The sequence below is a fragment of the Martes martes genome (assembly GCF_963455335.1).
Source record: "Martes martes genome assembly, chromosome: 1".
Classification (NCBI taxonomy): domain Eukaryota; kingdom Metazoa; phylum Chordata; class Mammalia; order Carnivora; family Mustelidae; genus Martes; species Martes martes.
Window position 1 is genome coordinate 213483375 of NC_137888.1, and position 27342 is coordinate 213510716.

General features: G+C 51.6%; 2 protein-coding genes across 5 annotated transcripts in view; one reads left to right on the forward strand and one right to left on the reverse strand.

Annotated features, from left to right (window-relative positions):
* The window catches only part of SAFB (scaffold attachment factor B), a 35742-nt gene extending 31651 nt beyond the window's left edge, over positions 1–4091 (reverse strand). The window contains exons 1-2 of one of the 2 annotated variants that reach the window (XM_080809369.1): positions 3776–4090; positions 773–857 (exon numbers count right to left, since the gene is read on the reverse strand). In XM_080809369.1, the coding sequence (XP_080665495.1) occupies positions 773–857; positions 3776–3964 (274 nt within the window). In that variant the 5' untranslated portion in view covers positions 3965–4090. Of the gene's footprint in view, positions 1–772; positions 858–3775 lie in introns of both variants that reach the window. The other variant, XM_080809368.1, reaches the window with a different exon arrangement.
* Positions 4092–4347: 256 nt separating this feature from the next.
* Positions 4348–27342, forward strand: part of SAFB2 (scaffold attachment factor B2) — a 32211-nt gene continuing 9216 nt past the window's right edge. For all 3 annotated transcript variants that reach the window (XM_080801698.1, XM_080801697.1, XM_080801699.1), the window contains exons 1-13: positions 4348–4631; positions 5774–5861; positions 9533–9597; positions 9680–9883; positions 11753–11815; positions 13132–13159; positions 14073–14583; positions 15011–15060; positions 15575–15675; positions 20227–20376; positions 20465–20577; positions 25078–25208; positions 26256–26347. In XM_080801698.1, the coding sequence (XP_080657824.1) occupies positions 4446–4631; positions 5774–5861; positions 9533–9597; positions 9680–9883; positions 11753–11815; positions 13132–13159; positions 14073–14583; positions 15011–15060; positions 15575–15675; positions 20227–20376; positions 20465–20577; positions 25078–25208; positions 26256–26347 (1782 nt within the window). In that variant the 5' untranslated portion in view covers positions 4348–4445. The remainder of the gene's footprint in view (positions 4632–5773; positions 5862–9532; positions 9598–9679; positions 9884–11752; positions 11816–13131; positions 13160–14072; positions 14584–15010; positions 15061–15574; positions 15676–20226; positions 20377–20464; positions 20578–25077; positions 25209–26255; positions 26348–27342) is intronic.

Below are 27342 nucleotides of genomic sequence, written 5' to 3' on the forward strand. Positions count from 1 at the left end.
GCCTGCCACTCCTCCTGCCTGTGCGCTTCCCGGCAAATGCTGACAAATAAATAAAATCTTTAAAAAAAAAAAGCAATGCCTAAGGAACCGGGTCATGACTGCACAGGGCTGAAGGTGGGAGGAGTCGCTACTGGGGGGATCACAGGTCGTCTGCTGATGAACAAGGACTTGACTGCAGACACATGGGGAGAGGGGTAGGCAGAGAACGGAAGCCTAGGCAAAAGAGGACCAAGAAAGGGAAGCACATCTTTGGCACCTGACTAAAGCCCCGGATGCAGTAGAGGAAGGCTGAAGGGGAGAAGAGGGAAATGGGAGATTTCGGTCAGACGGTAAAGGTCACTGCTGCCATGTGGATTGGAGCACTTATGCACTAGGCAATTTTAAAAGCAAAGTCTGTGAAACTGACAACTCTCTTTCAGCCAAGTGGTATTTAAAAGAGAAATTACATTCCTCAGTCAGAAATAGGAGACCCAAGCAACCCTAAGTACTCTCTATGTAAAGAAGGTTTAAAGTCTTGGTAAACAAGGGCTGCTGAGAGCCTGATGAACCAATATGCAAACACCCCTTCCATCCTGTCAGAATTCCTAAGTACCAGAAAAAGAAAATACACTGGAGAGATCTTGAAGGAAACGCAGAGCTTCATTCCAGGCCCTTTGGATTCACAGGGTAGTTCACAGACCCCAAACACGGCCAAGTAAACAGGCTCATTAGCAAAGGAAATAATTGTGAAGGAAGTTCTCAACATTAGCAGTGCTTATAAAATCCTTCATACCTTTGCTGGATCTCTTTGACGTCTTCTTGTTTCCTTCAGAGGTAATTTCAATTTCGTCAGGATTACCCCCCTCATCCTCAATCGCCTAGAGAGAAGATTAAAAAAAGGTTTACCAAAAAGGGCAGCACACAGACTTGACTTTCACAGAAACTTCAGGTTGCTGATCTGGAAAGGGCCTCCCTCTACCCATTTGCTGTCTTGCTCTCCCTTGGAACAGTGGCTCTGGAGTCAACTTATTTCTTGGTATTAACATCACCACCATCTAGATCATCCTATTCCTGGACCCAAGGGAACTCAGAAAGGAAAAAGCACACTCTTTTCCCGAGACTACCCAGCAATGTGTTGTTTGACCCACTGTGACTCCCTCTCCATGCCATGCCTACACTTGGCACTGTCTGCACAGATACTTACACTCACTCGGCTGAGATCGTACTGTGTGAGGCATGAGGCTGGACATGACCTGTACTACCTTACCAGATCCTGCACATCTAAGACTGACTCCAAAGGTCTTGCTCTTAACCAGTAGGGGACTTACCTGAAAGGGTACGAAATTAAAACCATCTCTTGGTAAGCCCCACCTCCCACCCAAGAGCTCATCGTTCCCTTGAACAGCCCACACCCACACTCGGCACAGCGCGGGGCACCAAGGAGGTGCACAGCAAATGACTACAGAGCATGTTCTCAGTGATATTCTTGGATACTGGACTTTGCGTTTAGTTTTTACCGATAACCCTCTCTCTTCTTATTGCATTATCCTAAGAGTACGAATTCTGTACAAACCCCCTTCAAATAGAATCTTTTATTTGCAGACGGTTTCAGAAATTTCAGATCTCCAGGAGTTTCTCAGCGTGGAAGTCTGAATTTGCAAGAGCTGTGAATTTGTGGGCTTAGACGCTCCATATCTGATCTGTACCAGGAACAACAAAAAAAATCTCTCTTCTCTCCGTAAGCCAGGGTGAGGAGGAGGAATTGGGAATTCTACTCTGGAATCAAGGAAAGCACAACCAGAATGTCTGTCCCATTCTTCCTGGCAAAAGAGGATTCTGGAATACCACTAGGAGAACAGAGAACTGCTCCAGACAGAAGGTGTACCATTTTGCCCCTCAGTAAGTCTCCTCTGGGTGCAGTGTTTACAGGATCATCCCTAGAGACCTGTGGGCTATGAGTCATCCTTACAGAGCTCGGGAAACTACTGTTTGTGCTCCTTCCACCTTCTCCTCATTTGCCCTTTCTGGAAAAATGACCAAAAAAGGGGACACTAACTAGATGGTAGAAGTAAAAAAGAAAAAGTCAATCAGTAATTCTAAACTCACTTGGGTAAAGTAGCAAGTAAACATACAGGCTGCTGATATTTACGTGCTATGACCACACCCCTAAGAAAATGAAAACAGGGAGAAGAAATGAAAAATGGCTCGAAGAGGACAGTGATGGAGGCTCCCTAAAGTCACACACCAGTCTCAGCCACCAATCTGACAGGAAAGCTCAGTGCCATCCTATCCGCTTTGCCGGCTTGCAGGCTGTGAGTAGAAAGGATAAAAGCCCCAATTTCACTTTGCTGACTGGAGGCCCTGGTGGAAACCCTCAACGTTCCAGCAATTTTTCTAGATCATCTTCGCTGAACTACCTGCCCGGAGGTGAGCCAAGGGAGTTAGTATCCATAGTGAAACAAACACAAGCTCAAGTTGTAAGAGCCCCACTGACTCTGGGCTCATCAACCCGTTTCCGAGCCCTAGCTTCCTCATTCGAAAAATGAGAAACAATCCCTACACTCCGGCTTAATGGTAATCAGTAATAATTAATGCCCTGGTCCTCCGTGGCCGGGGAGCCAGGAGGGTGGAAAGAGTCACAAGTCACACCGTCTGCAGGGGCTGGGGGTGGCCGAGGCTGAGATTACACCCAAGCCCCAAGATGAGAAAAGGCAAACGGGAGAAAAGCGAAGAAGCCAACGAGAGAGTACGGGAAAAGGGAAGCAGAAGGCCCCGAACGTTGAATGAACTGCTCAGGCTTTCGCACCGGCCCCTCAGAACCCTCACGGCAAGGACCAGAGTCCTGCTGCTGCACAGAACAAACGGAGGCACAGAGAGAAAAAAAAGTGAATTGTGACAACGATCGCGTCTCTCGCGCCAGGCAGCGAGCCAAGCCCGGTTCATCCTAACACGAAAGCTCGCTCTTTGCGGCTCCTTCCGGCATAAACAGGCCGAGAGCGCGTCCGACGTCGTCCGCGCCACGGAGACCCGGCAGAGGCCCGAGGCCAGACCCCAGAACGGGCGCCCTGCCTGCCTGCCTCCCGGCGAAGCCCTGCGGCCGTCCTCACGGCCCCCGCCGGGTCTCTCAACGTTGCCCCTCGCTACCGCAAACAGCGCTTCCCTTTCCGCGTTACTTCCCCGACCCGGGACTAGCGAGTCCACAAGCCGTTTTCTTTTTTTAACCTCTGCACATGCTCCCGGCGCAGTCGCTCGGTAAACCAGCCCCTCTCCTCGAAGTGCGTCCACCCTAACGGGCCGGCGAGCGGCGGAACCTCCAGGGGAAGCCCGGCGGCCAGCGCGGGCTCAGGAAAGCGGCCGGCCCGTCGCCACGGCCGTGTGACCTTGGCCGAGTCCCCCCACCTGGCCCAGAAAATGAGGGCTTCCGGGTTTCCCGTCATTTCTGGAGGCTGGGGTGGGCCCCTGAGAGGAAGGCCGCGCGGCGCGGTGGCTGGCGCGGAGAACAGGAGCCCTCGGCCTGGGTGCCCCGCCGCCCTCCACCGCAAGGCCGCGGCGCCGTCGCCGGGTCGCGCCCAGATGTTGTTCTCTCCCCACGGCTGCGCTGAGGTTCGCACCCCGGCCGCGCTGGGGTGGGAGCTCCCGCGTGGGCCCGGGAGGAGCCGGGAGAAGCCCGGAGCGCCAGGCCAGACGCAGGCCCCACACCGGGCCGGGGGCGGACCCCGAGGCCAGGGGACCCCGGTCGCGGCCGCCAGGACCCCCTTCCCACCTCCTGCCCGCCCCCGCAGGGCCCCAGCTCCACCTTTTTGAGCCGCTCCATCAAAACGCTCTTGTTGCCGCTCGAGTCTAGGTTCCGTTTCCTCAGCTCCGCCCGTAGATCGATCACCCGCAGGTCGCTGAGCCGCCGCGTCCCGGTCTCCGACGAGGCAGAGCTCAGAGCCGCTGCGCCCGCCGCACCCGAATCGCCTAGGCCTGACAGAGTCTCCGCCATTCCAGGGACCCTGGCTCCGCCGCCCACTTCACACAGAACCGGGCCGGTTTTATCTGGGCACCTAGCACAAAATGGCGCCGCCTGCGAGGGAACCGCTCCAGCCGCCCTGGCGCGCCTCGCTTCTGCGCAGGCGCACCCGGCGCGGAGCCGACGCTGCCGGTCGCATTTGCACATGCGTGGTGAGCACTAAAAGGGAACTGCGCAGGCGCATTGCATCTCGCCGGCCTCCCGCCGCGAACGGCCGTGACACATGCGTGCTGCAGTTACGGCGCCTGCGCGTTGTGGTGGGGAACGTGCGGTTGGTCGACGCGCGAGCGCGCGTGCTGTTAAGAAAGCTGGCAAGTGCGGCACGCATGCGCGGCCGGAAAGCGGGGCGGGAGGAAGCGAATGCGTTTTCCTCTTAGGCGGCGCCATTTTGTGCTCAGAGCCGCTACAGCCGCCGGCGGTGTGGGAAGAAGGTGGCGGGGCCGTGAGACCTGGGATGGCGGAGACGCTGGCAGGGTCCGGCGAGTCGGGTTCTGGCACAGCCGCTGTTGGATCGGGTGCCTCGGAAGCCGGGACGCGGCGGCTGAGTGACTTGCGGGTGATAGACCTGCGGGCGGAGCTGAAGAAGCGGAATCTGGACACGGGCGGCAACAAGAGCGTCTTGATGGAGCGGCTCAAGAAGGTGAGGCGGCTCGACGTCCCGGGTTGGAGCAGGAGGCCGGGGCACGCCCCCGTGCCGGCCTGTCAGCGCGATTGCCGGACGCGGGCCCCCCTCTACCATTCCGCCTTGTGACCGACCCCGGCCCGAGCCTGCGGGGACCGGGGGGCCCGGCTCTGTGACCTTGGCCCGTCACCACGCCTCTCTGTACCTTGCTTTTGCTCCTCCTCGCAGCTGGTCGCCTCGAGAGTGCTGAAAGCGCGTCCTTTTAGCCGCCGAGTGGCCGCCTGGACTTCTTCCGGGCTCCGGTCGGAGACTCGGTTCTGTGACCTTGGATAGGTGCCTTTTTCTCCCCGCGCCTCAGTTTCCTCCCCTGGGGAACGGAGGAACGAAGAGCCTTTGAGATCTTAAAGGGGTGGGGCTTGTGTTTGTTCCCACTCCAGGACTTTCGCTCCTGTCATGGCCTCCCCCCCCCCCCCACCACTCTTCCAGGGCTTCTCCTGGTTGGTGCCTTGCAGTGCGCCTCGCTCTACCTGAGATGTCTCCCCGCGCGCTGGCTCAGGTGTTGGTCCATCTCCCCGCTCCCGGTGTTCATGCCCCAGCCGGCCGCGCTCAACCCCGCGTTGAGTATGGAGGGATTGCTGACTGTCCGGCCGGAGCAAGCTCTTAGCTCCAGTTTACCATTGAGCGCCCAGTCCTATGCCGGTCTGGAGGAGGGCGCCGAGCAGCACCCGCCTCCCCCCCACACCACCACCCAGTCTGTTGGGTGGGGTTTCTCCCCAGAGGTCAAACATGGCTTGTGGAACCCCGCGCAGCCTTACAGATGGTGGACTTAGTGCGGTGTCTCTTTGACGGTTATCGGTATTAAAGTGGAGGTTTGGGCAAGTTCTAGTTTAAGGGCCATTTTGGAACTAGACATTGACCTGCACCCTGGAGCCCCAGCTCACCCATCCCTTTGTCTTTTGTGCTTAGGGCCCGGAGAGAACCAAGTTGCGCTGGGTTCATCCCGTGCCTTTTGGGCTGGCAGCTCAGATAGTAGGACGGGAGTTACTCCTCTTTGCAAGGAAGTGTTTGACTTTGTTTGCTGGGGAGTCGTTACTTAACAAAGAACAGTGTGTGCCCCGCAGCTCTCCACGGTGTTGTAAAGTTTCATCTCTTCTTAATAGGCGGTTAAGGAAGAAGGGCAGGATCCTGATGAAATTGGTGTCGCCTTGGAAGCCACAAGCAAGAGGACAACAAAGAGATATATTAAAGGTAACCGCACGTACTTATTACCGCTGGAGGCCTGAGCGTGTAGAGAACTTACTTACAGATCGAATTTTTTAACACTGTTTCTGACCTTCGGGGCAGGAAAATGTCCTTGGCCTTCATTGTTCCCCTCTAACAAATAGGCTTGGTTTTCACTGCCTTACACGTAGCTCTGTCAGGAGTGCTGGAAGGAGTAGAGAGTTGTGCAAGTGGCTACGTAAATTAAAATTGAAACATGTGTTAGAGACCTCTTGGCTCTTGTCGTTGGGATTCAGAAAGAACCAGCGTAAGGCACACTCTTAAAGCTGCCCCGAGCAACCAAATACACTACGTGGCTTCCTTCCTAGAAGTTCAAAAAACAAGATTTCAAACCAAAGAAAATGACACCGGTCTGAGACAGAGTAGAACTCAGTATCTTAAGGATCCAAAATAGATTGTTGGAGAATTTGCACCCAGCCTTTTTTTTTTTTTTAAACCAGTGAGTTGTTTTTTGTTTTGTTTTGTTTTGTTTTTAAGGTCTTATTTTTAAGTAATCTCTACATCCAATGTGGGGCTCATATTTACAACCCCAAGATCAAGATTCACGTGCTCTACCCACTGAACCAGCCAGGCGCCCCACAGTGAGATTTCTTTTTTTTTCAAATTGAGGTATAGTTCACATACTATAGAATTTACTCATTTACAGAGTACGCTTCATTGCTTTTTAATACATTCACGGAGCTATGTTACTGTCAACACTATTTAATTTTGGAGCATTTGCAGTACCCCAAAAAGAAGCCCCCGTGCCTTTTAGCACTTCTTCCCCATTTCTCCCTCCTGTGTGTGGCCTCTGGCAGTGTGTCACTGATCGTCATGTTTCATGTAAATAGGGTCACGCGGTATGTGGTCTTCTGTGTTTGCTTATCCTGTTGAGCGTGTTTTCAAGGTTTATTCACTTTGTGACATAGACTCATGGCTCATTTTTGTGTGTGGATGGTACTAGCTATTTTTGGAATCATTTAATCCCATAAAACTTTGAAACCTCGTTACCCTCCTTGGTTTTCATCCTTATTCGTTTTTACATGGGTAAGGACGATATAATTGGGCACTTCCGTGTGATGGGGATTATTTTCTTGAAAGGGACCAACACAGAAATTGTCACGGCTGGACGTACCCTGTTCATCTGAAGAAGAGTTAAATTTAGGCAGTGGAGGACAGATGCTTAGAAAGGGAAAAGTAACTTGCAGCCTTTCCGGTAATTTTAGTCTATCTTTTATGAGTGGTTTCCTAGGAGGACTTTGACGTGAGTCATTCGTTAAAGCTTTCTATGTGTTTTGAAAGGTTAAACTTTTTAATTAGGTTGTATAAAGGAGTTATAAGCTGAATTTTAATCCATCGATCTGTTTTTATTGATCTTGTAATGGTCGAGTATAAGCGCTGACTAGTCAGGCGAGTGGAGGCCGAGAGATGTGTATCTGTCAATCTAAAAGTTCTTAGTGGAAGTCTCTAACGTAGGCGCTCCTTTAAAACTTGGGAGCGTCAAGGCTCACTGATCAAAGTGTTCTTGGCTCTTAACGGGGATCTTTGCACCATTAGACAAACCAAACCTCAGCCAAGGGCTCGTAGTGCATGTCTGAATGTCTGGGTTACAGTTTACGTGACGGTAAAACCACTTGGACTTACCATTTTGTCAAAAAAGCTTTGGTAGTAGTTATTTTTGTTGGTATAAAGAGATGTCGGTCCCAGGGTAGCTGTAGCGGGATAAGAAGGGCACTGGTCCCTTCCCCCTTCCTTTTTTTCTGAGAAGTCACCAAAAGCACAGAGAGAAAACAGGTGGCCCCGACCCTGTTTGGTGGAGGTGGTGGAGCTGGAATGTTACTCTGTAGCAGTCTGGACACACAGTTAGTCACACGAAGCACTGGACCCTTGCCGTGTCCTGGTCGGGACTAGGTCTTCAAGGTTATGTAAAAGTAAAAAATAAGTTAAATTTTCTGAAAAAAAACTTCAGGATGAGACAAGGGAACTTCCCCTCTTTAGCTCATTTAAACAGACAAAAGTTTTGAACCTTGTGGGTGTGTTTGGACAGATTGTAATTTTGGATTAGGTTTTCTAGCCTCTCGGTCCCCTACCCCTGCAGCTTTTGTTACTGAAACCAGGCCCTTGGAGTTGGGGTCCGGACCTCTCTGGCCAGTGTTTGTCATTCCCCCCCCCTCTTTTAGGGCACTTTGTGGTCTGCATCTGTCCTGTTGGCATCCTGGGTACTGCAGGCCCTGAATGTGGATGCTGCTGCCACGCATTTTTTTTTTTTTAAAGATTTTATTTGTTTATTAGACTGAGATCACAAGTAGGCAGAGAGACAGGCAGAGAGAGAGGAGGAAGCAGGCTCCCTGCGGAGCAGAGAGTCCGATGCGGGGTTCGATCCCAGGACCCTGGGACCATGACCCGAGCCGAAGGCAGAGACTTCAACCCGCTGAGCCACCCAGGCGCCCCTGCTGCCACGCATTTTTAGAACCACTTTTAAGAGGTGAACCAAATGCCCGTGTGTCAGATGCAGCTACTAAGCCTGCTGGTGTTGTGGGGGACAGTGACGGAGAGGCCACAGTGCCTGACACACAGTAAAGCCACACATCTTGAGTGAGTGTCGCGATGGCGGTGCAGAGACCGCTTCAGTGTACACACGGCAGTTTGGGTCTTTATGCAAAGATCTATGTTCCTTTGGTGTGGTTTTCTCATTTCAAGAGAAAGTTGAGAAATTTCAAGAGAAAATTCTTGTAAAAAATTACAGGAACCATACTTCTAGGTACTTTAGAAAACGTAAGAAGTATGCGTGTGAAAATAAAATCATCTCTGATGTTCTCACCCTGTATTTTAACCCCTGTTGGTGACTGCCTGAGTCGTTCTCATGTGTGTATTTTAGAAAGGCGTCTTTATCCTTGATTGCATCCATATGTGTATGCGCCTTTTAATGAAAGCGGAACTACTCTCTGTGGTCTTTTGTGTGTGTGTGTGTGTGAGCATTTTCCCATATCATTACTCCTTAGAAGCATAATTTTTTTTTAAAGATTTTGTTTATTTATTTGACAGATCACAAGTAGGCAGAAGTAGGCAGAGAGGCAGGCAGAGAGGAGGAAGCAGGCTCCCCGCCGAGCAGAGAGCCCGATGGGAGGCTCGATCCCAGGACCCCAAGATCACAACCTGAGCAGAAGGCAGAGGCTTAACCCACTGAGCCACCCAGGCACCCCCATAATTTTTTTTTTTAAGTTGTAAGACATTGTGTGGTGGGCCACCGTATTTTGCAAGCTCGGTGCTATTGAAAGTTGGGGGTGAGTAATTCTTCCCAGCAGGGTGCTGTCCTTCGCGCTCTTCTGTCGCATGGCATCCCTGGTCACTACCCACCAGCTGCTGGGGGCATCCCCGAGTTGTGACACCAGAAATGTTAACAGTCATCACCAGATTCCCCTCCACTTCCCCTGCTGAGGACAGCTGGTGTCCCACACATGAACGCACTGTGGGGATTTGTTTCCCTTTTGAATGTTTGGGCTGTATACAGTTTCTGGATAGATGGGTTATGTTTTTGGTTCGTCCTCAGACATTTTAGCACATGCCCTTAACTGGGCGGATTTCTAGAATAAAAGGTACTCACGTTTTGTAGGCCAGAACCTGAGTATTATCTGATTAAAAAATTATTTTGTCATCAGGACAAAAGATGGAGGAAGAAGGTACAGAAGACAACGGCCTGGAAGAAGATTCCAGAGACGGGCAGGTATGTGGCGTCCACGGCAGACACGCTAGCAGGAGCTCCGTGACCAGCCACCCGTCGCTGACGCCCTCCGTTCTCTTGGCAGGAGGATATGGATGCAGGTTTAGACAGCTTGCAGAGCCTCGACATGATGGATGTGGGTGTGTTGGAAGAGAGCGAAGTTGAGAATAGCAGTGCTCCCGACTTTGGGGAGGACGGCGCTGACAGCATTCTCGGTTCCCTTTGTGACAGCAAAGAATACATGGCGGCCCGACGGCGAGAGCTCCCGGCGCAGCTCACAGAGCACGCTGTAGGTGACTTGAGGACACGGGGAAAGGTGCCGGCAGCCCTGGGACGACTCGGTGCTCCCGGGCCGCCACAGGAGTGAGCGCGTGCTGGCGGTTAGGTGGCACACCACCCCATTAGCGGTCACCATAAACACAGGGTCCTTGTCTCAGGCCTCGTGGTAAATGATGTCTGTTTAAATGGCGCTCAAGTCAGGTGTTAGCTGGCGCCTAACTTCTCAATGGTCCTGAGGAATCGTTTGATACAAGGGTGAGAGGCCCTTCCTCAGCATGAGTCGGAAAAGGCTGACATTGTTGGTAAAAGTATTTTCCTTTGCAAAACAGGAAACCAAAAACAATTCATCATGTCAGCATTCGGGTCTTCCTGTTGTTGTTTTTTTTTTTCTTTTTTAAGATTTTATTTATTTATTTGACAAACAGATCCCAAGTAGGCAGGCAGAGAGAGAGGAGGAAGCAGGCTCCCCACTGAGCAGAGAGCCCGATGCGGGGCTCGATCCCAGGACCCTAGGATCATGACCTGAGCCGAAGGCAGAGGCTTTAACCCACTGAGCCACCCAGACGCCCCTTCCTGATGGTTTTTTTAGGATGTGCTCTAGGCGCAAGGTTAGATGGTTATGTTAAAAGACACGAGTGAGGGAAAGTACTCATGCCCTCGGAAGCACCCCTCCTGTGGGGGGGAAAAAGCACTCTTAACGTTCCTGTACATAAAGGAGGACTTGAATTCTATCACCGATGTTGCTTTCTCGAGCTTTTGCTTCATTTAGTGAAGAATTCTGTGGCCATCCTAAAACCAGTTGGCATTTTAATCCTACTATCAGTGCATTCAGCCTTTTAGTTTCCTTGATATTTTTTGTGTTTGGGTTTGGTTTTCTGTTCTCGCTGTCTTTTTTTTTTTTTTTAGAAACTGGGAGGGGAAGAAAAAGTGCTCTCGGACTGGACTTTAAACGTTAAAGGTCAAAAATCACAAACTCCAAACACCACTGGCCCTCAGCCTAGGGTGACGATGAGTAACAGTCTTGTTGGCCTTGGCCTCTCGGTACAGTCCTGCTGTGTGTTAATTATTTCCAGAGCACGGACTTGGTTTCTTACCTCTTGGTTAATCGAAGTATCCAGGTCATGAGCTTCAAACCTGGAAGAGGGAAAAAAAAAAATTTGGGGAAGGCATAGTTTTTGTATTTCACTTTAAGAAGTAAAAAGCTCTCAAACAGAGTGACGCGTAAGATAGTAGTTCAGTTAAATGTTTTAAATAAGGCACAGTAGATAAAAGTTCCCGGTTATTGTCACTTTTTTTTTTTTTTAAAGATTTATTTATTTATTTGACAGAGATCACAAGTAGGCAGAGAGGCAGGCAGAGAGAGGAGGAAGCAGGCTCCCTGCTGAGCAGAGAGCCTGACGCGGGGCTCGATCACAGGACCCTGAGACCAGGACCCGAGCCGAAAGCAGAGGCTTAACCCACTGAGCCACCCAGGCACCCCCCCCCGGTTATTGTTACTTTTAAAAGTGTTGTTACCAAGTGAAATCAGGGAAGTGTGAAGGTTATCATTTTCCTTCTGAGCTCTGCTCCGGAAATTGTGTCTGGGTTGCATGTGTGGACCGCCAACAAACAGACGCTTCCTGGGAACGGAGTGTGCATATTCCTGGGCCAGTGCCAACCGAGCACCTGCTGTCTGGGAGACCACTCAGAGGTGCTGTGCCGCCCAGCCCTGGAGCAGGCGGGGAGGCCACCAGAAACCCGACAACCGGCAGTGGACTTGCAGGGGGCGGTGGGTGCTTGAGGGGAGTGGACACGTAGGCTGCTCGGGAACTGGTGAGGTGTCGGTCTGGCACTCACAGCTCTTGTCTCCGCTAAGTGGTTCTCTGTTTTTGTCTTTCAGGTGGATGGGGAGGGCTTCGAGAACACTTTGGACACTTCATCACTGGACTTCAAAGTACCTCCGGTAAGTGACCTTTCTGGTGCTACAGGGCTGGAGACGCGACACGGGTGCTTGGTTTTCCTTGGGGGGAGAGGGCGTGTGTCTGTGTAAGAAGGATCCGTTCAGCGCTGATGCTGAGCTGAGTGCCTGGGGTAAGAGGTGGAGCCAAACAAGTAGTCTTAACTGTTTGCATTCTAGTGGGGACGGAGTTAATAACTAGGAGGGAGAAGTTGAAGGGGTTGGGCTGTAGATGCTCCCAGAGGAAGCGCTACCCAAACTGAGGTCCCACCGGTGGGCCAGGAGGGAGACTGGCTGAATGTAGGGCTGGAGGCCGCCGACATGGGTGGGCCTGGCTGCCCAAGTCTGTGGGTCAGGAAAAGGATTTGGCCCATCGTCTTGTTGATCTTCTGGGGGAGGGGCCTGTTGTAGTGATTCTCAAGTGTCCTTGCCGCAGGTGGAATTGCACCGCCCTTGCCAGGGGCCGGGCTAAGGAATCCGCTCCGGTTTGCTTTCGGGAGCTTTTGTTCCCTGAGCGCTTTCCGTAGAGTTCCGGTGGACGGGAATGAAGATGGCGGCCTCCCAATCTCTCGGCCCGGAGGAGCCGAGAGCTTGGGGTTCCGCTCCTCAGTGCGCTCTCAGAGCAAAGCGCCCAACAGCCCCGCCTCCCTGGCTTGTGGTCGCGCCTCGAGGAAAGCAGTCAATTGTTGGAGCTTTCAGAAAGTGATCGATTTTCTGTTTCTGGGATTGTTGCTCTTCTTCTCTTCGATTTCCCGTTGGATTTGTAGGTGTTCACAATGCTTAGATAAGCTATCTAGCTGATCTCCTGCTACCTGATGTCGTCTCAGCCTGCTACTTCTCCGCCATCTTGACTCCTCCCCTCCTGGCCCATCATCTTAAGTTCGATGGGCAGTCGGGAAGGTTTTGAGAGAGGTGAACAGATGGTTTTGTTGACAGGTTCCAGTTATAAATCACAGCTTACTTGGGGAGAAATAGAGCTTTCTCAGGTCTGGTATGACATATAGAACAGTTGCTGTCTGTGTGACCTCTCGCTGTGGCTGTCTTTGCTCTCTCCAGAGGCCGCCAGCTCAGCCTAGTTGGGGGTGGGGCTACCAGACTCTCCAGGGAGAACGGAACAGGCCGAGCGTCACTGCCGCCTACCTGGCTGTGCCAGGGAGAGGGCAACAAAATGGGCCTCTCACCGAATCCTCCCAGAATGGAATAGGGTCGTTTTGAGTGGAAAAAGTTGATTCGCATGTGATTGAAGCTGTGTCTGCCAGGGAAATACATTTGCTCAGTTTTTAAGTGCCTTATGGGTTTCTTTCTCTTTTTTTTTAAAACAGGATATTGAAGAAGCTCTCTTGGAGCCAGGTACTGATAAGAGAAACACGACAGTTAATGGTTTGAAAGTTTTCCCACTCTTTTTTTCAATCTATCTATATATTCTAAGCTGTGTATGGTCGTGTAAATGATTTTAATGGTGGACAATCCAGATCGTACAAGGATCAGAGATTGGAAACCCAGTCGTATCACCAGATCTGTGGAAGTGCCCTTCTGGTTTCTGGAGGTCGAATCTATTGGGTGAGATGTAGCGATGATCTTCATCTCTCTCACCGCATAGAGGGGCATTTAAGTAATTCCCCCGGTGATTCTTCCATGTGTTTCTACACATGAAACAGATCTTGTGATATTTTGCTGCAGTCTTTTTGATTAATACAGTTAAGGCAGGATAAAGCGGTTGTCAGGGCACTCATAACCCGAGAAGTGACTGGATTCCCGAAGAGGAAACAGAGTCTCTTCAGGAAAATTTCCAACGTGTTAGTCCCCTTCTGGACTGCGTTTATCTCCCGCCGTCGGAAGAGTTTCTGGTTTGCGGATCGGACTGTTCCGTTAAAAGAAGTTGCAAGAAGCTTTGGAAATTGAGCTGTCATCGAACGGTGATCGCATTTGGTTCGGCACCTTGGACTCTGGAAAACTAAGTCTGAAGACCCACACTTGAACAAAAACACGAGGAAGACTGTCGAGAAGCAGCCACATGGTTGTAGGTGTTTGAATCTGTGGGGGCCTTTTCTCTTCCATGTAGCGTAGCGGCTTACTGTAGCAGTCGGTTGGAGCGCAGGTAGTGTAACCGGTGTAACTTTGTGTACCCGCGGGTTTTCCAATCTCTGTGTAGCTAGCGGTTCTCTTCGTGTTAGTGTGGCAGCCGTGCCAGTTCCGCATTTGTGATTGCTTTATTTCCCTGGTAATTAAACCTTGTGCCATTCTATTCCTGTTAAATCCGTAGAAAATGAGAAAATACTCGACATTTTGGGGGAAACTTGTAAATCTGAGCCAGTAAAAGAAGAAGGTTCCGAGCTGGAGCAGCCCTTGGCACAGGATACAAGTAGCGTGGGGCCAGACAGAAAGCTTGCGGAGGAAGAGGACCTTTTTGGCAGCGGCCACCCGGAGGAGGGTGACTTAGATTTGGCCAGCGAGTCAACAGCGCAAGCTCAGGCGAGCAGGGCAGACACCCTGTTAGCGGTAGTGAAAAGGGAGCCCGTGGAGCAGCCAGGCGGTGGCGCGCGGACGGACTGTGAGCCTGTAGGGCTAGAGCAGCCGGTTGAGCAGAGTAGTAAAGCCTCCGAGCGCACGGAAGCCTCTAGCGAGGAGGCCGCGGAAGCGCCCCCGGAAGCCTCAAGCCCAGACCCCAGAGATAGCAAAGAAGACGTGAAGAAGTTTGCTTTTGAAGCTTGTAATGAAGTCCCTCCGGCTCCTAAAGAGTCCTCAGCCAGTGAGGGCGCTGATCAGAAAATGAGGTTTGTTTTTTCTCAGTTTTAGACCAGACGCTATCTCCTTTCCATTGGTCATTTAATGACACACATAAGCTGTTTTTTCTGCAATTGGCCAGCCAGACTGATGCAGTCGTAGCTTACTTCTGAACCATGTTTTATTTCTCGTTGTGTATTTTTTAATGGGTGAATCTATTCCTTTTCTTTTTCCCAACCTACTATGGTTGTGTTCTTAAATCGTTAACTGCTATCTTCAGCTAAATGCAATTGACTTTTAAGAATCTGACATCGTATTTTGGGGGTCAGATTTCCTAGAGAAGCTTGCAAAGGTGTCTTAAGATTTTATTTCAGACTAATTTTCTGGTAGGTATTCAGTTTTTAGCACATACCATACTTTTAATTTAGTTCTCTCTCCTTTTGTTCCCATGTGAGTAACATTCACTTTTGTCTCTAGCTCTTTTAAGGAAGAAAAAGATATAAAGCCAATCATTAAAGATGAAAAAGGTATGATTCAACTTATGTGGCAGGGAGCCGACTACGGATCCCTTATTTGGGGAGGGAGGGGCCTGCAGGAACCCACACTGGGGATCCGATGGTTGGTTTCATTGAGGATTACTGGAAGTAACCCATCTACCAGTATCTTGAGAGACTAGATTGAAATGTTGGTGAGCTTCTGTGGTTTACGTCTCTGTTGTGGTCATCCTTTATGGGATAGTGAAAATCCTAGTGTGTCGCGTCCTAGTACAGGCCCGTTCTGTCCGTTAGGATAACAGAACAGAGTCGCAGAAACCATGACCCCAAAATTCATTTCTGTTTGAAACGGACGAGGACCTGATGATTCCTCGAGTAAGGGGCCGGTCTCTGCAACCCGTAGATTTTGTTTTCCGTCCTGTAAATGCTTAGACCAGGGGAGCCGAGATGGTGGGTAGTTGGGGTTCGGGAGGGGGTGCGTCCTGAGGCAGGTCATGCTTCCCGTTCGGCCTGGAGGCCGAGCCTGATCCCCTCCTTCCTGTGGCAGGTCGCACCAGCAGCAGCTCTGGCCGGAACCTGTGGGTCAGTGGACTGTCATCCACGACTCGAGCAACGGATCTGAAGAGCCTCTTCAACAAGTACGGGAAGGTATGTGCCCCTGGCGCCCTGCAGCCCGGCCTCCGCGTGGCGCCCAGTGACGATGAATGCAGGACTTCGGAGAGTTTTTTCTTCTGTAGTTGGTTTTGTTGGTGGTCTTTTCAGTGTGTGTTTTTTTTTGACAGAGATCACAAGTAGGCAGAGAGGCAGGCGGTCGGGGGTTGGAGGGGCAGGGGAAGCAGGCTCCTCGCCGAGCAGAAAGCCCAATGCGGGGCTCGATCCCAGGACCTAGAGATCATGACCTGAGCTGAAGGCAGAGGCTTTAACCTACTGAGCCACCCAGGCGCCCCATCAGCGTGTGTATTTTTTAAATGGAAGAAAACAAAACCACAAGGGAAAAGAGGCCCACCTCGTTTTGGGTAGTAAGCCTCGTTTTCTCGCTGAGAGTGGGTAATAGCAGGTAGTTGATCGTGTCGCAGAAAATGTATGTAAATCGTTACAATCTGAACGTTCTTGTGGTTCATTCTCATTGCTCGTAAAGAAACTGCTCAGTTTCTGGCTCATACAAAACTTAAAGAGTTGGTTTTTAATATTTCAGTATTTTCAGGCATATAGTTTGAGAACAGGAACATGATAGCGGTTTAAAAATAAATCGACGGATACGTGTTCCATAGGGGTGGAAGGAAAATTAATAGCACTCGGAAGCCTCGCAGGGACTCTAGGACATTGAACACCGATTTGCACCGTCCTGGAGTTAGATGGTGAAGCAGTCGCCCCTTCAGCTGGGAGCTCTGCGCTAGTCTGGTGTGGCCCCGTGGGCCGTGGCGCCCCTTGGCCAGGAGGAGCTGTAGGGAGCCCAGGCGGAGCTCTGCAGGATGTCCTGGCTGCCCTGGGTGGGTTCTCAGCCCAGGTCTGTGTCCCCGAGTAGGAGTTGGCGAATGCATTCGTGACTTAAGTGGACAGGTCCCAAAAGAAGCGTTCATGAGATGAATTTTTCCTGATGGCATGTGTCTTTCAGAGGGGCTCACAACTGGGAAGCCACAACCCGTCCTCAGTTTGCCTGCCTTCTTGGTTGGGGCAGCAGTCATGAGGCACAACAGCAGCTGTGAGGGCGCTGTCCTCCTCGTTCTTACAGGCTCCTGGAGAGATGACTTAAGTAAACACAGCGAGTTAGGAGGGATTCATTCAGGAATGTCGCAGCCTGCCATCAGCGTGTGGGAGGGAGACCGAGTTTAGTGGGGGGTCTTGGGTTCACCGCCCCTTGGGGAGGAGGAGCGGCGGAAGCCGAGGCTTGAGTGATCATAGAGTCGGCCTTGCCCACGGAGCTTGGCGCTGGACTAAAGCTGTGGGACTTGGGCCCTGGGATGGGACGAGCCTGTAATTTGGATGAACTGCTCAAAGGCTGCTGTGACGGTGGAACGCAAGGCAAGGGGGCACAGAGCCAGTGGAGGTGATGTCCTTGCAAGGATAATTAGTTTGATGGGAAGGTCACATGTCCCCGTCATTGGCTCAGCTGCCTGTTCTTGAAGAGAGCGAAGAGGGGGAAGCTTCCTAAGAGTGACATTTGTGTCTCTCTAGGGAGTATCTGTCCCCTTTGGCCCTATATGGGGTGCTCTGGACAGAGGGGGGCTTTCTTCAGGGAAAGCCGGCTCCGCCGTATCTGCAAGTGGGAACATGGACGCCGGGGTCTGCCGGGACCGTAGCAGTGACGAGCGCCCCATCCCACCCCCGGTCATCTCGCAGTTGGGGCCCCTGAGGTCCAGAGAGAGGGGGGGCCTTTCTCACGTTGACCTGCGGCATCACGGGTGGTCAGAGCCGGACCTACTAGGGCTCGTGTGTCCTGATGCACAGCTCTGCTCTTGGTGTAGGTGCCGGCCCTGCCTTCACTTCTCTCGAGCGTCCGTGTAGCGGGGCTTCCATCCGCCCTCCGGCTCCCTGTCTCCTCCTTGTTCTGTTTCTTGGATCTCTTGCTTCTCTGTATCTGCTGCCTCTCGCACTGAGGATTTTTTATGCTTTGTCGTTTTTTGGCTGAACTCGGATGTGTAAGTAATGTTGCTGCATCCCGGTTTCTTGAGGTGTGAAGTTAGCTCGCTTATTTGGGGTTTTTGTGTTTCTCGATGGGGACTTAGCTCTTAACTGCTTTTGCCATACCCCGTAGATTTTGCTGTGTTACGTGCTGCTTTTTCATCTGTCTCAAGGTATTTTTTTGGTCTTTTGGTTTCTTCCGTGAGCAGTTGGTTGAACGACAGCATTTTTCGTTGGTGGCTGCATTTAGGAATTCTGTTAACCGGACTCAGCGCGGTCTGTCCTTCAGTGATATTCCAGTCCTTGCGGGGGGGGGGGGTGGTGCACGAACCTGGGGATGGTGCACCGCCCTCCCGCCCTCCCAGCCTTTGTGGTGGTATCAGCGCTGCATAAATTTGGGTTAATAGCATGCTTGGCTCATTGACGGGTGGGGTGGTTGGTTAGGTTTTGGTGTGTTTGTGTCTTTATGGTTTTGGGGGGGGAGGGGTCTTTTTGTCTAGTTTTGTTTCAAACAATTCTCTTTTAAGGAGTTACGTAAACCAGACAAATCACAGACTTTTAGTTACCTCCGTGTTTATCTTTTGGGGTGCTCTTTTTTCCCTCTTGTTGATACCCAAGTTCCCTTTAGGTATTTTTTTCCCCTCCCTCTTTAAACCTTTCTTACGATGCAGGGTTGCCCGGGATGAATTCCTGCTGCCTTTGTAGGTCTGCAAATGTCATTCTTTTGCTTCCGCTTTGAAAGCTGTTCTTGCTCCTGCAGAATTCAGGGTTGGTTGGTTGGTTGTTGTCCAGACAGCACTGCTCCTCCCGGTCCTGTTGTCTAACCGGTTGGCTGTGGGTCTCACCTTTGCTCCCTGGGGCATAGGTGTCTTTCTCTCTGGCTTACCTGGAAGGATCTCTTTATCACCACTCTGGAGCAGATCGCGTGGCCCATACGCTGTGGTTTCATCCAGGAAGGTTTTCCTGTGCTGCTTGCTTGTGGCGACGCCACAGGCGGTCCGACAGCCCGCTGATGCTCTGGTGGTTTGGGTTTGTTTTCCGTCTTTTTTCCTCCAGTTCTTTTCGAGTAGCTTCTGTCGCTGCGTCTTCAATGCCTCATCCTTTTTTCTGCAGTGTCCACGGTCCATCCCATCTCATGTACATTCATCTCCAGAATCTTGGGTTGGGTGTTTTTAAATGTCTTCTCTGTGTTTACCTAACATGCTCAGTGGTTTCTCTTGAACACTTAAGATGCAGCTAAAATAACTTTAATGTCGTCGTTTACTAATTCTGTTGTTGGAGCGTGCTCTGGATCTCTGTTTATTGGTTGGTTCTCTTCATTAGAGTCATTTTCTTATTTCTTGGCTGCCTCGTCGTTTTTGACCAGACGCCAGACGTTGTGACGTGTATGTCGTATTCTAGTTACTCGTGTATCCCTGTCAATGTCCCTGTCAGTGGTTTTGCTGGGACACACAGTTCAGTTACTTGTTTCTCCCCAGGTTGGCTGTTAGAGCAAACCAGCCTTAGATCGGGGCTAGCTCTGTCCGCTTCTGGGGCAGGAGCCTCCTGAGGTCTCAGCCTAAAGCCCCATGAATTGCAAGCTTTTCCTTTCCATTCTGGTTCGCTCTGGAAGAAGTGAACTATATGAGTCCCTGAGCCTGTGGGGGTGTTTGCTCCTACAGGTGGTGTTCTCCCTGGCCTCTCACGTGCGTGCTGCTTAGGGGCCCCGTGGAGCTCTCCAGAGCTGTCTTTATGTAGCACTTCCTCTCCAGTACTGTGTCCTGCTGCCTCGACTTCTTCAGGTGCTGAGCTATGCTCAGCTCCCAGATACCACCTCCCCAACTCACCTCCTGTCCTCCCCCCCCCCGCCCCACGCAACTGGGAACCTCTAGGAAGTGAGCAGGGGCAACCATGCAGCTTGGCTCATGTGTGTGTCCCCACCCCTGGGTCACCGTCCTGTGTGGCCTGGTGTATGGTGTTTGAAAACCCTGGTGGCCTACATTTCCTCCAGTTTGCGAGGTTTTTTTTCGGGCAGCAGGGGTGGGTAAATGCTTGGTGTGCCGACCTGTCTGGGAGTCGAAGTCCAGCTATAGAAAATGATCCAAGTGGGAAGGACTTTTGATTAATTTTTTTTTAAGGTTTTATTTATTTATTTGACAGACAGAGATCACAGGTAGGCAGAGAGGGAGAGGCGGGGGCGGGGAAGCAGGCTCCCCGCCAAGCAGAGAGCCGGATGTGGGGCTCGATCCCAGGACCCTGGGATCATGACCCAAGCCAAAGGCAGAGGCTTTAACGCACTGAGCCCCCCAGGCGCCCCAGACTTTTGATTAATTAATGAGTTGTGGTTGGTGAAGTTTTAAATGTCTTTAGCTTTCCCTGTTCGTTTTTTGTCACTCCGAAGGCTGATCTTGTTTCCAAAGGACACAAGGATTTTGATAGGATGAGATACGACCCTTCAGTAACTAATTATGGCGAACCAGCAATTTGTGGAGAAGTAAAAACTGTTGAAAAGCATTCTGGTGATCAGTTCACTGTTAGTTATTTTTGACAAATTGTGTGGTGACTTACATGGAAGAATAAGTGTCCTCTCTCACGAAGGTTGTCGGGGCCAAAGTGGTGACCAACGCCCGCAGTCCTGGAGCTCGGTGCTATGGCTTTGTCACCATGTCGACATCTGACGAAGCCACCAAGTGCATCAGCCATCTCCACAGAACGGAGCTGCACGGGAGGATGATCTCCGTAGAGAAGGTGAGGCACCTCGCCTGCTGTAAGCCACTGAGCTCACGAGCGAGGGGACCCGGACCGTGGGCCATTTCTAATCCCTGTTGTATTTTAGGCCAAAAACGAACCTGCTGGGAAAAAGCTGTCTGACAGGAAAGAGTGTGAAGTGAAGAAGGAAAAATTATCTAGTGCTGACAGACACCATCCTGTGGAGATCAAAATGGAAAAGTAAAGTGATTACTTAAAACCTTTCTCTTAAGCTTTCTGTCGCGGGGGGTGCGGGTGGGGGGGGACTGGTCGGGAAGAGGGCAGGTGGCAGCCACAGGGTCACTCCAGAGGCAAGCACGTGTCGTCCTCGCCACAGGCAGCCTCGCTGGCTTCTCACGTACGTATCACATTTGCGCATCCTGCCACCACTTCTGCGTCCAGGTTTCATCAGTAAGGGTCCCTGCGCCGTCACCTGTACCTCTCCAGAGTGTCTTTACAAGGATCCTTAGTGAGTGTTTACGTCCAAATGACTCCGTGGGCTTTTGAAAGAAAATAACACACCCGAAAGGAAAGAATAATAATTTTCCTTCACTCAGTGTTCTGGGTCCTTGCACGACCCCTCCCACCGTGGAATCGTTTCCTGACCCAGACTGGTGGTCTGCAGTCCTCGCTTTTCATCCCAGGAACTAACCTGATCTGGTGGCGAAAAGAACGACCTCAAGCTAGTAGTTTGTGCAGTGTCTGGCATTGCCAGGTATTGCTGTGTTTCCCTCAAAACCGAAGTCTCCCAGGGTACCTGTGAATTTTCTGTGGCCCCCGGGGGGGCACCTTGGCCCGGAACTTTGGGATCGGTGGGTCTGAGACGGCGTCTATAAAGGATGGAAATCGGGACTGGTCTTTCCAGAGCAGGCACTGCTTGATGATGATAATCTCAAAGTCATCAGTGTATCTTCTGGGGGAGATAGATTCTGGTGATGCTGCTGACGGTGTAATTCTCAGTGCTGAGTACAGTAAGTTTACGTTGTCAGGACCACTTATTCGTCCTCCCGGCGCCACTCTCTAAAGACCGAGCCCCGTGTTGAGAATCGGTCCGTCTCACTGATTCCACTGGCCGTTGTTTCTTGTGTTAAGAAAACATATAGGTGAGTGCACGTGTGGGCTTCACTGACGCTCATAAGTTTACAGCTCCCGTTTTGAAAGGTTTAGTTGCTGGTCTTCATCCCAACATGGAGTCCGCAGGCCGGTGAGCAGTGATGTCAGATTAAGCCTTTGTGTATTTACAAGCGAGACCTGTCTCAGAGACGTGTTCTGTCAGCTGTGCCGAAAAATCCCCCCCGTGCTTGCAGACTACTGGTAGCTGCTCAGAGTTGTTCAGAGTTCTTGTGTTTTGGAATGCATTTTTCTTCATTGGTTTTCTGACCACACGGTGAGACGTGTTCGCGGGAGAGAAAGGACGGGGGTAAAAGCTAGCTCACCTGCATCACGTGGTTCGCTCCGTCCCTGGAAGGGTCCTAGGTCACAGGGGGGACAGGCTCCGGAAAGGGAAGTGCCCGGCTGAGGACCACCGAGCCCAGCTAGCGAGGGGCAAGGCCAGGATTCAGTCTGGGCCGGCCGCCCCCAGCGCGGAGGCACAGAACCAGCTGATGAACTTGGGATGTTTAAAACCAAACTAGTGTCAAGTGGTTTGATTAGGAGGTTGAGTAATTCAAAATACGTTTAAAGGATAGTTCTTGCTTTTTAGTAAACTTTTTTTTTTTTAAAGATTTTATTTATTTATTTGACAGAGAGAGAGATCACAAGTAGGCACAGAGAGAGAGAGGGAAGCAAGCTCCCTGCTGAGCAGAGAGCCTGATGCGGGGCTCGATCCCAGGACCCTGGAATCCTGACCTGAGCCGAAGGCAGAGGCTTTAACTCACTGAGCCACCCAGGTGCCCCTAGTAAACCTTTTTTAATCTTTTCTTTCGCTTTAAGAATTTCAAGATTCAGGGACACCTGGGTGACTCAGTCGGTTAGGCCTCTGACTTGAGGTCGGGTCATGATCCCGGGGTCCTGGGATTGAGCCCAGCAGTGGGCCTCTTGCTTGGCAGGGAGCCTGCTTCTGCCTCTGCCTGCTGCTCCCCCTGCTTGTGTGTGGTTGCGATCTCTGACAGATAAATACATAGAGTCTTAAAAAAAAAAAAATGTGTAGGTGCAGTAGTCAACCTAAGTGAAATAGAAGCACTTTTCCAACGAAGTGGCTCCTTCTCCCGGGGTTGGATGAGTGATTTTCATGTAGTTGCTATTTGGAAAGTCCAGACAAACGTCAAGTGTAATCCCGCTACCCGAGGGTAACTCTCTTCTGTGTATATTCCTCCAGCCTTTTCTCGTGCTCATGTTTGTGTTTTAGAAATTACTGTTTAACGTGGTGTCCAGAGAAGTTCTTTGTGTCTGGGACATGCCATGTGACTACGGACGGGCAGGGGGTCTCTTTGGAGAGAGAAGGTGCTCCCCCCTCCAAGAATAGCGGCAGAGGCACATCAGATGGGACTTACTATGGCTTTACTTGCAGCCGTGTGGTCCCCAGAAGCCCTCTCTGTCCCGTTAGAAGGGACACAGACTCCTTAGCCATTGAGGGGAAGCAGATGAACGGGTATTGCCCGCAACAAAGCCTAGGGGAGAGGTGCTGTAGTGCAGCAAGCCGAGTTCCGTCCCAGTGCCGTCCCAGCCTCGCCGAGCCTCGGCCGGGGTCTGGAGCCCAGTGATGGACCACGAAGGCCCCGTGGTGGTTGTCTCAGGGAGATTGTTTGATGCACCTGCGGTATTTGGGGTTCTTGGGTTTTGTCTTTTTAAGCAAAACCAATACACTAAAAACAAGTTCTTGGACCTGTTTATACTATCAGTTATTATGGTGTGTGTTCATAATGTAAAAAAATTTTAGGGGCGCCTGAGTGGCTTGGTTGGTTGAGCGTCCAACTCGTGGTTTCGGCTCAGGCCATGATCTCAGGGTCGTGAAATCCAGCCCCGTCAGGCTCCACAGTCAGCAGAGTCTGCTTGGGATTCTTTCTCGCTGCTCCTCCCTTGTTCATATTCTCTCTCTCTCTCTTTTTTTTCCCTCAAATACTTTTTTGTTTTTTGAAGATTTTTATTTATTTGACAGAGGTCACAAGCAGGCAGAGAGGCAGGCGGGGGGAGGGGGGAAGCAGGCTCCCCGCTGAGCAGAGAGCCCGACGCGGGGCTCGATCCCAGGACCCTGAGATCATGACCTGAGCCGAAGGCAGAGGCTTAACCCACTGAGCCACCCAGGCGCCCCTCAAGTACTTATTTTTTTAAAAACTTCTACTTAATAAAGTTTTCCTCGGGGCACCTGGCTTCCTCCATCAGTGGCACATTCTGACTCTTGAGCTCAGGGTTGTAGGTTAGGGCCCCACATCGGGTGTAGAGATGACTTAAAAATCTTTTAAAAGAGAAAAAGGTTTTCTTAAAGTGAATATTATTTTAATCTTTTTAAAAATTTTTTACTTATTCATTTGAGAGGGGCATGAGCACAAGTTGCCAGGGAGGGGCAGAGGCAGAGGGAGAGGCAGACTCCAAGCTAAGTGCAGAGGACGACGGGGGCCTCGATCCCAGGCCCCTGAGATCACGATCTGAGTGAAAGCAGATGCTTAACCTACTGAGCGACCCAGGGGTCCCAAAGTGGGTATTCCTTAAAAGAGGACGGCTCCGAGGTGCCTGAGTGGCTCGTTCGGTTAAGTGTCTCTGTTTTCGAGAAGGTCGTGAGCTCCAGGTCTGTGAGATTGAGCTCCAGGTTGGGCCGCGCGGTGGGCACGGAGTGCCCTGAGGATTCTCCCTCTCCTTCTTTCTCTGCCCCTTCCCATTCACCAACCCCCAACACACACACACACACACACACACACTCTCTCAAAAAAAAAAAAAAGATGACAGCTTTGTACTGTGGAAGCTGAGAGAGGAAGAGTGAGCTGGGGGGGGGTTTCCTTGGACAGCCTGAGTTGTAGGCAACAGAGGGCGGGGAGCGCTGGTTAGGGAACCCCGAGGGGCCCGGCTTTCCCGTCCTGGACCCTGGCACATGGTGGGCATTTAATAAGTGTGGGATTGAATTACCCGAGACAAACAGCGTTAGGGAATATGGGAGACAAGTGTGAGTGGCAGTGATGATTTAGTTCACTGTGTAGGATAAAGCCGGCTTCAGTTGAAACGTTTCCGACAGGTTCTGTGGGAGCTGGGGCGTAGCATGCCATGGTAGCTCCCCCTGGAGTGTGCAGCAGTGACGGGGTGCGGAGCAGAGGGCGGGTGGCCCGCTGCCCCGTGGCACAGGCACCTCGCATCCTCGTGCTCTGCCTCCGTTCCGTTCTGTGCCGTATTTGGAAAAAATGTTTACTTCTACATAAACTTAAAAATCCCACCCGAGTGAAACACGAACAATGAGTTTTTCACAGGCATTCTTCTCTAGTTGGGAGTGTCTCTCACACGTGCCCACGTGTCTGTCTTCGAGACCAGTGTGTCGAGCCGTCTGGAAAACTGTCCACGAGGCTCCATGCTGCCTATTTCTGTGTGCAGCGGAGAACTCCGGGGGGGGGGATGAGGGCAGGTCCCGGGAGGGCGTTCGGTCATTTCCGCGATTCCCCAGTAACTGTCCCTGTCCGCTTGCCGCCCGGCGGGTTGGTTTTGTGCGGGAAGTCGAATGACTGTGACCTGCCGCCAGAGTCCCAGGAACCCCAGCGCGATGACCCTGTTTTTCAACAGAACCGTGATTAAGAAGGAAGAGAAGATGGAGAAAAAGGAGGAAAAAAAGCCTGAAGACATTAAGAAGGAAGAACAAGATGAGGATGAGCCGAAACCAGGGCCTGCCAATCGCTCCCGAGTCACCAAATCAGGTGAGCGGAGCCTGCTGTGGTCTCCCGGCGCGGCGCGGGCAGAGCCTGGCGGGGAGGGGCCGGGAGGGGGTGGGCGTGGGCGGAGGGAGCCGGCGAGGGCCTGGGGATGGCGCAGCTTGTAGGAGTCGCTGCTGACATCGCACACCTGGAGGTGCTGCGCTCCGTGATTTACGGTCACCGGCGGCTTGGGCACCGGGCTTCTTACTCGTCCCGAGTACCTTTGGCAGCTGTGCGAGGGAGAGGTGGCCCCGTTCTTGTCACAGATTTGATGCGGCTCTGCAGCTTGTTCCACGCCTTCAGATTGCCTTGAGGCGCCACAGAATGTTTTGTGGAAAAAACAAAACCCAGTGCTCCCCGCCCTTCCCCCCCCCCCCATAAAACAAACAAAACTCAGCCATCTGGAGCGTTGGAATTGGGTACAGCGCGTTACAAATTGGATCTTAAGCATTCGGGGTAACTTACTGGCAGTCTCATGAGGAACGTGTTTTTAAAATGTTCCTCAAGTATTGCAAATCTCCCCAAATCAGTAATAGTCGCCGTGGTTAGAGTCTGGTCATTGTGTCGTCGAGGGGCAGAATCCATTTGGAAGCCTTTATTGCTGTACACGAATGAAGGGAAGCCCAGCCATCTGACTCAGAACACAAGGGCCTGAGCTCTGCAGAGCTTTCCAGAATGTGGAGGAGGATGAAAAAATGGAAAGTGGTTATCCTGGAGCCGCTAGGATTGAGCGTGCGGGTGAAGCCAGCGGGTGGGTCGGGGGTGTGTGTGCTGCGGAACGCGCCTTGACTTGGATTCACGGTGTGCGTTGCGGGGAGACCACGGCCGCTCCGTCCCAGGTGAGCGAGGCCCGGTCAGGGCAGGCCAGCGGCCTCCTGTCCGCGGTGCTCGCCGCAGGTCAGGACAAGCGGGGAGGGGAGGTGCGGAGGCTCCGGGGTTCACTTGAGTCACTCCAGGGAGCGGCGAGAACCCCCCGGCAGCCCGGCCGCGGCCTGCCCCCGGGAAGCGGGGCTGTGGGCAGGTGCACAGAGCGCTGTTTTCTCCCCGAAGGAAGCAGAGGAATGGAGCGGACGGTCGTGATGGACAAGTCGAAAGGAGAGCCCGTCATTAGTGTGAAAACCACCAGCAGGTCAAAAGAGAGAGTAAGTATTGTGTGTCCTGCGTCGGGTCCCGCGCATTTGTGGGTGGGTGAAGGACCGCTTGGATTCACGTTAGGAAAACCGCATCGAAGCGTTCTTCGAAGTGCTCAGAGGCACGTTCCTCTCCGTTTAGGCTGGATGTGCGCACCCAGGGTTGGGTTCTACGGCGTGTTTCAAAACTGTGCTTAGTGTTTTTCCTTTCCGTGATGTATTGACCCTTTGCTGGTTCTTTGTCGGATTATACCATCTTCTAGAAGGAAACCAGTTCGCAGAAAGCCCACCATGGGGTGGGACGGGTAGGACCCAGGCTGTTCAAGTCAGAAGGTGGGCTCTGCTGTGTGGCTGACCTGTGCTGGCCAATTCCCTCCTTCTGGGACATTCATGGGGAAGAAATGGGGAGTCCACCGCAAAACCGACTTCCACGTCATCAGAGAACGGGCCTCCGTGTCGTAAGCGGCACACGGCTGGACAGACCGGTGGCTTCTCCTTTTGTTTTTTTTCCCCACCCTGGAAAATGAAACCTGCTTACCAGCTGAAGGTTCTAGCTGAAACGTTCCTGAGGAGAGTTGTCCTCTTAGAACGAACACGGAGCTAACGGTGTTCATCTAAGAACGCTTCGTTGTGACTTTTGCAATGAACGTTTGCTTTCTCAAATACAGTCATTCCTAAGGTCATGTTTCTTATGGGCTATGCGAAAACTGTAAAAATTTAGAACTATAAGATAGAGAAATGTAAAGAAAGCCCCCCCCAAAACCCCATAAACTTACCAGCTGAAAAGCTAAGAAGTTAGAAAAAAAAATAGTAATAAAGTCTGCCTAATTAGAATCTTGAGATCACATAGGAGGAGAACAACATGAGAACAGAAGCCTCTTTCCTTTCACGTGGACTCCTTACACTTCCTTTCCAAGGGCATCGCACACGCAACACAGCGTGTACACTCTATTTCCAAATAATTATGGAGTCACAGAAAGTTGCCAAGATAGTATGGAGATACATGT